The 7,629-nt window shown below is 41.5% G+C and overlaps 1 protein-coding gene across 1 annotated transcript; it reads left to right on the forward strand.

Moving 5' to 3' along the window:
- The first annotated feature begins 215 nt into the window (after nt 1-215).
- LOC123976113 (biotinidase-like) lies at nt 216-6,786 on the forward strand. Its single transcript, XM_046057962.1, has 7 exons — nt 216-284; nt 1,444-1,509; nt 4,993-5,142; nt 5,212-5,363; nt 5,476-5,653; nt 5,743-6,348; nt 6,423-6,786. Exons 2-7 carry the CDS (start codon nt 1,450-1,452, stop codon nt 6,693-6,695), a joined length of 1,419 nt encoding a protein of 472 aa, XP_045913918.1. The 5' UTR covers nt 216-284; nt 1,444-1,449; the 3' UTR covers nt 6,696-6,786.
- Nucleotides 6,787-7,629: the final 843 nt, after the last annotated feature.

The following is a 7,629-nucleotide window of genomic DNA, read 5'->3' on the forward strand; positions in this document are numbered from 1 at the left end:
GCCCCCTGAAGACCAACCCCTTCCCGTCCTCTCCCTCTGATGGACGCTGACAATTCAACACCAATGTCCAGGTGAAGTGTAGGCCTTTAAAATAGAAGTAGTCCAGCAAGTGCACCCAAACACAATTCCCTAGTTTGTGTGAACTGTTCACTGTACTTTCTTTCATACAGGTCAGACATCCTGCTGGTGGCACGCTACCACAAACAAAACCTCTTCTTTGAGGAGTCCTTTGACAGTCCGCCGCAACCAGAGATCATAACATTTGACATGCCTTTTGCTGGGAGGTTTGGCAAAACAGTCATTTAAATTCTGTACCTGACTCTACATTAATGTGTTTGGTCGTCTCTTTTCCATGTTTAGTTCTGCTCAAGCCAAAATAGCCACGGGTTATAACTGCTATAACTTGTTAGTCACCATTATTAGCTTAAGGCCCCGACGGTTTACAGCTCAGCCTAGCTAATTAGTCCTAACAAATAAAGACATGAAGCTGCTGTGCTACGACCACTGTTCACTGAACACTGTTTAGAAGGGAAGCTTTTTATCACCTCTAAACAAACGAAAGTCAGCTCTGTTTACCGTTGCCTCTAGTAGCATTTCTGACTTCTCAGGTGCTGTCGTGTAACTGTTCCTTATATTTCAGGTGACTGGGGTGTGACTTTTTGTTATTATCTTGCTCCCGGAGCAACAAATACTTCTCCTTGAGCCTCCCTAAGGGACTGGGGGACAATGCATGACCCACCCTATGCCTTAAATAACCATATTTTTTTATATTCACACTTACTAATGATTAAGTTTAATGACTTTATAAATATAAGGCCTATTATTTAGAATAGGCCTTATATCCTTCCCCTTTTGTATGTGCACTCTGGCCAATGAAAGACAAATGTATCCTCTGACTATGCGGATCGCTTTCACTTCATCAGTTGGAGGTGATCAATATCCTGTGCACAGTCTCTGATGTTATTTTAAGACACTACATATTTACATTTACAGCTGGAATTAAAATGCAATCTATATCCTGACATGTTAAGGAAAACCGCATGTAAATGGAAGGTGTAAATCCGTCATGATTTACATGCCTGACCACATCTGAAAGTAGTCTGTAGCAGCAAGTGAGGATCGTCAAGTTTGTTTGATTCAAAACTGGCAACTAATGACACACATACACAATGCATCACAGCATTGTGTGTCTATGTTAACAACAAGACAAAAAAATTACATATAGTTAGGTTAGCAAATTCAACAAATATATACTAAGCTAAAGCTGTATAAGTAAATAAGGTCTTTATCCCTGGATTTACATTAATTTACACTTAAATTTACAATTTTCCACTAAATCATAGTACACTGTCTTGTCTTCATGTACTGTATATTTATCTTGGTTTAGCTACTTTGCATGTTATGCATGTTTCATGACTATATTATAATTCATTCACACAGCAGCTGGAGATGACTCTACTCCAACTCCTGGTTAAAGTACAGAGGATACCACAACAGATAATGTTGCTTGTAAGTTAATTATCTGTTGCCACTGGTAAATTAATGATCAAGCTCACGCTTGAAACCAATAGACTTCAAAATTTGCACGCAGTGTTGCCAATTACATTTATTGTGTACAGTAGTGATTCGTGTTGTATTGAGGTTGTTTTGCACTTTACATGGGTATTCATGGTTTGTCATACTTTGCCGAATTTTTATCTTGTATAGATCATAAATTTAAACTAGAATCATTTCTAGAATCTTTAATCTTTCTGCTACATTAAGAGTAGGCCTGTATGTTTTAATACAGCAGGTTTGGAGCCGCCTCTTTGTACATGGTTCATGGGGCAAACACAGTTAATGCCATTTTAAAATTCAACACTAAACATTCAGGCAAAAACAAAGTCGAAGTAAAAATGGCAAGTGTCAGTTTTACTTTGAGTGTTTTGCTGAGTGCATTTAATTTGACTAATTTAACTGCAGCCCATCGGGGATCCCAAAAATCATTCAGTTTAGAGACCCCAGATGTAGCTGATAGATAGATAGATAGGTAGATAGATCTACGCATCTACTCTGTGCTATGGAGCCAAAATATACAGAACAGAACTACATGAAAAATGAAAGCAATATTGAGCTTGAGCAGACTTGACACCCATGCCCAAATATAAATTATGATATAAACTTTCGCAGCGCATCAACATAACGCGGTGCTCAATTAGACTGGAGCGTGTGGCTCCTATCCCTGGCCCTGTACGCCGTTCGTGATTGGACCCTCTGGCTCACGGAGAAAAGAAAGGTCAGGTCGAAACAGTGTAGAGAAACTGATGCAGCTGTTGTGTGAAGCTGCTTGCGCCAATTATAAAAACAAGTTAATTAAGATAAAATGATAATAGCGCCGGGGGCTGTTTCACAACGACACTCGTTTTGTTTTATAAATCCAGCGCACCTCTTTCCTTTAGGCTACAGCTAAGCCGCTCGTCCCTGTCTAAAAGGTGTGTTCAGTGTTGTTTTACTTGATCGGTGCTTGTAAATATCCACTGTGTCTGCGTCTTCTAACGTCATAGAAACTTATAGTTTTCTCACCACTGGTTTCTGTCACTGCATCTCCCGACAAAACACCACGGTTTGATTTCAGCATTCTGTAACGTGACTTCGTCAACTCGAGTAGTTCACCTGTCACCTGCTCTGCTCCCCTCCGTGTACACACACACACACACACACATACACACACACACACACACACACACACAGCCCCCTCAGTGACCCATCCGTCACCCAAAGCTGTCAACTTGGGTGAAACTGTGCTGCTGTCGTCCTCTTGCACACTAGATGCTGCTTAAGTTAATAATGTTGGATTATTGTTTCTTATTTCATGGGCTGCATTAGATTTTGGAGTAATGCATATAGGCTATAGGCTAATAGTTTTTAAAAAGAAAATAGGCTATTACATTTTAGAAGTTCAATAGTTTAATGTTTCCTAAGGCAATGAGTAATCCTGTTAAATAATTGTGAATTCAATATTGACCAAAATAATTAGCAGCCCTACATGAACATTTAATTTAATTCATGAAATTATAGAACATTTGTTGTGTGAAACTGCACCTCTTCCGTCTTTCTGTACAGGCTAATGCTTCATTCAATAGGCTACATTTTTATTTTATTTTATATATTATTATATATATATTTATTATATTTAACTTGGAAATGGTTTTTAAATTTGGTGAAGAGCGCATAATGACTTGTTTAGGACTCGAAACTCAAAGTTTAAGACTTGACTCGGACTTGCCAGTCATGATCGGTCTGGACTTGGGACTCGACTTGGGACTTGAGTGCTAAGACTTGACTCGGACTTGTAAAACGATGTCTTGGTCGCACCTCTGGCAACACACCGGAACAAACAGACACAATATTGTTTACAAAGAAACCAATAACTTATTATTTTACCTTTGCCGAGTTTACAAGAGGGGACACAAACATAACTAAGGATTTAGATAACAGAAATGTAGGCCTATTATTTTGGTTAATTTTTAAAATGTTTGACAAGAACCAGATCACAACATAGAATCACAAAAACTGTCCCAATATAGTTGAAATCATCCTACCAGGTGTAAATGGGGTATTCTGAGAATTCTGTGATGGAGAGGATCGTCCAGCAGCACTGTGGGGTTAGTGGGGCGTAAGGTCCAATGAGGTTTATGTAGAGGTGGGAGATAGGAAGTTTAAAAGAATTATTTTTAAAAAGGTAAAACGTAGGCTATTTAAAATGTAATAAGGTCACTCCCCTATTGCATAAAACATAAGTCCCTCCCCAGAGCTTTAAAGGTTTGACGTGCCTCCCACGTTTTTCTCTCGTAAATAGCCTAACTAACACTCCCCTACACACACTCTCAGGTAAGAAACAATGCTTTTGTTCGTTGTCGTCAGTTTTTCTATAACACTGGCCGTTGTTCACACACGGCCGGTTGTGGACTCCACGTATGTTGCTGCTGTGTACGAGCACAATCTAATCCCGGGGCCTCTTGGGCCCCTGTCCCGCCTCGCTGCCCTGCAACACATGCAGAAAAGCCTGGATATCTACGAGGAGCAGGCTGCCCGGGCCGCTCAGCAGGTATGGTCCGGCCAGGAGAGAGTTGTAAATGTTTGGTTCTGTCAGGTGCAGCAGATAATCAGGGGTGGGTAGTAACTGTCATACAAGTAACGCAAAAGGTTTTTTTTCGCATTATTTGCCATCTATAGCCTACCTTCCTCACAACTACTCTGTTTACTGCATTTTACTACAGTAACAGAAATGAGCTGTCATCCAAGCTGTGCGCGCTCGGTTACGCAGAAGAGCGTTAACCGGCACGCTTGTGCCAGATATAAATGAGCTGGGCAGATGCAAAAACTTAGAATCTCAAGCAAACACCTTTTTAAATTTAAGGTTTTGGTTGTTCTACTAATGTAACTTAAATCCAGTACGTACATATGGAGGCCTACCAAGCATCGCAATGCCCTTTCACAAGCAGACAGAAATACTTAAGTCTCCATTAATGGCGTACTGACAGTGTTAATGCAGAACAAATGTGGGCTACACACTGTATAAACATCTAAGTCCGGTGATCAGGGAATTTATTCTGACATATTACCATCTAATTGGCATTGGTTGCTGGTTGATGGTGAAATAAATGTCTCCGCTGAAACTGATCTTGGTTTAATAAGCAACCAGTTGTATTTGTTGTTATTTATTCAGGAAACAATAATTTTTGAGAAAATAGGTGAGAGTAAATGGAAAAAATAGTATTGTTGGGTTACCATATAAGGTAGGCTATGTAGACTGGCCCCAGGGGCTGCACCCGTGTTACTGCCACAATCATTCTCTATGTTGTAAAGTAATGTTTATATGCTTTAGGAATAATGCCTATTGTAGAAGGCAATTCATATGCAGCACCCTTCATTTCAAAGCAAGTTTGGTTGGCTTCATGTCCACAACAGAGTTTGAGTCACTATACTCAGCTTTCATCTACTCTTGGTCAGGGTGCCCAGATCCTGGTGTTTCCAGAAGATGGCCTGCAGGGTTTCGACTTCAGCCGTTCATCCATCTCTGGCTACCTAGAAACCATTCCTGACCCCCAGCAGGAGAGCTGGAACCCCTGCACGGAGCCGGGCAGACACAACAACACTGAGGTGCACAATCATACTTACAGATTCAATGTTGTTATTGAACGGGCATACTGACGTGGTTGTGTTTCACAGGTCCTCCAGCAGTTGAGCTGTATTGCCCGGCGTAACAATCTCTACCTGGTGGCCAACATGGCTGACCTGCAGCCCTGCCCCCTGCAGACCGACCCCTCCTCCTCCTGTCCCTCTGACGGACGCTGGCAGTTCAACACCAATGTGGTTTTCAGGTGAAGTGTAGACCTTAAAATAGAAGTAGTTGAGCTGAAGTCCAGCAAGTGCACCAAAACATAATTACCTACTTGTCTATGTGAACTCTACACATTACCTTCTTTCATACAGGTCAGATGGCCTGCTGGTGGTGCGCTACCACAAACAAAACCTCTTCTTTGAGGAGGCCTTTGACACTCCGCCGCAACCCGAGATCATAACGTTTGAGACACCTTTTGCTGGGAGGTTTGGCATCATGATCTGCTTTGACATCCTGTTCCACGATCCTACAATTACTCTGGTGGAGAAGGTAGGAAAACAGACATTTAGATTCTGTACCCAACTCTGTGTTTGGTTTTCTCTCTTCCAAACATCTGCCTCTCTTTGGACTACATTTAGGGTGTGCGACAGCTCGTCTATCCCACTGCCTGGTTTAACCACCTCCCCCTACTGGGCTCGATCCAATTCCAGCGGGCGTTCAGCTTGGGTGCCAATGTCACCCTGCTAGCAGCCAACATTCGTAAAGACAAACTGACACATGGCTCCACAGGAAGTGGTATCTACACCCCTTTTTCTGCCACCTACCACCACGCCCAGAGAGGAGATCCAGAGGAGGGCAGGCTGCTGGTGGCCAGGGTGCCAGTTTTAGACCCACTGTGGATGGGGCAAAGTGTGGCCACGGAGGAGGGGATTGTTAGGGCTGAGTCAACATCAACTGCAGCTACAGGCTCTGGATTCTGTCAGCAGGAAAGCAGTTTTGATTCTCATCATCCAGAAACTGCTTCATCAGACCCTCCCTCCTCCCCCACCTTCTTCTCAACCATGGTTTACGACCATTTTACATTTGTCCTCTTAAATGAGACAGAGGGTGAGGTAAACGTGTGCAATGGCACCTTTTGCTGTCACCTGCAGTACCGGTGGTCACCACAAGGCAGTGGTAAAGAGCTCTACGCATTGGGAGCATTTGCTGGAACCCACACTACGCTTGGACGCTTTGCCCTGCAGGTATAAACAAGAATTTTGGATATTCTAAACTGCTTAATGAAACTGTTGTCACATTTATCATGTCTCTGTTGCAGGTGTGTGCAATAGTCCGCTGTGCGGGGTTGGACGTCAGTTCCTGTGGACAGGAAGTGGAAGAGGCTGAGTCTAAAATGGACTTCCTGTTGGAGGGGAACTTTGAGACCAGATATGTGTACCCATCAGTTTTGGCTAGCAAGTTTGTCCTGGAGCAGCCAGAGCATCTGGAAAGAGCTTCAGATGGCAGAGTGACCATGAAACACTCTAACATGTCTGGTGGGCTGGTCACTGCCTGTCTGTACGGACGAATGTATCACCTGGACAATGAATGAATTGTTTTAGAATAGATGTGTCAGAACAATATCAGATATATTTAAAAAAAACTGATGAAACAAAACAATTGTTCTGACCTAGACTGATGCTGTGTTTTCTGTCACATACACACTGCAATATATTACAAACAAATATCTTTATTCATTCATTACTAATTCTTTACAAACATTGCACCAAGTAGCATGCATCATCTGTCTGATAGTAGCTTGTTCCTTAAAAGTAAATACATAAACATTTTCCTCTCCCACTCATGCACACATTTACCCGCTTTAACAGCTCACTTGATCGCAGTGCTTGGTGTCATATTGTTACAAGGACGTCTGCACAACATCTAGCAGTCCATGTTTGAGCCATTTCAAATAGCGCCTCTTTCCTATTGTAGTAAGATACGAGCTACAAGTTATTTTTCACCAAAATGAGTCATCCTCCGAGCTGGAAAAATAAAATTGGTATCTGTGTACAGACGGCTGTATACAAGGAAAGGATAAAATGTGCGACACCGAAAAGACATACTACCGAAATAGTCAATAACTTCACTCTTATACAGTGTAGCATCACCAAAAATCACTGTTGGTTCTACTACAACACTTATTTTGGAGAAATGTAATTCTGCATAACTTTAGTGAATTTAAATTTTCAATAACTTCACAATTATTTAGTGTAGTTCCATCATATTTAAGTTCAACCACCAAGGGTTTCCTTTTGGCTATACTACACGACATATGTTATGCCTTTGAATGGTCTTAATGTTTTTCAAGATATACCATTTTTAGGAAAATTAGTTAGGAACCCACTGGTCAGTAGTCAAAAAGTGATGTTTATGCTGAATAGTTTATTGATTCGTTACAGTCCCAAAAAGTAAAAATAATTTTTTAGGAAATGATTTGAACCTCCATTTGTTTCTCTGTATATATTTTTAGTTATCAGTCAATC

This window comes from Micropterus dolomieu, linkage group LG09 (genome assembly GCF_021292245.1).
Source record: "Micropterus dolomieu isolate WLL.071019.BEF.003 ecotype Adirondacks linkage group LG09, ASM2129224v1, whole genome shotgun sequence".
Classification (NCBI taxonomy): domain Eukaryota; kingdom Metazoa; phylum Chordata; class Actinopteri; order Centrarchiformes; family Centrarchidae; genus Micropterus; species Micropterus dolomieu.

What these genes read in the sequence shown, in the direction of transcription:
- LOC123976113 (XM_046057962.1), top strand. Translation starts at nt 1,450, where the DNA reads ATGACTCTACTCCAACTCCTGGTTAAAGTACAGAGGATACCACAACAG. An exon ending in GCAGACACAACAACACTGAG is followed by an intron (nt 5,143 to 5,211) that starts GTGCACAATCAT and finishes TGTGTTTCACAG; the next exon opens with GTCCTCCAGCAGTTGAGCTG. An exon ending in CAATTACTCTGGTGGAGAAG is followed by an intron (nt 5,654 to 5,742) that starts GTAGGAAAACAG and finishes GACTACATTTAG; the next exon opens with GGTGTGCGACAGCTCGTCTA.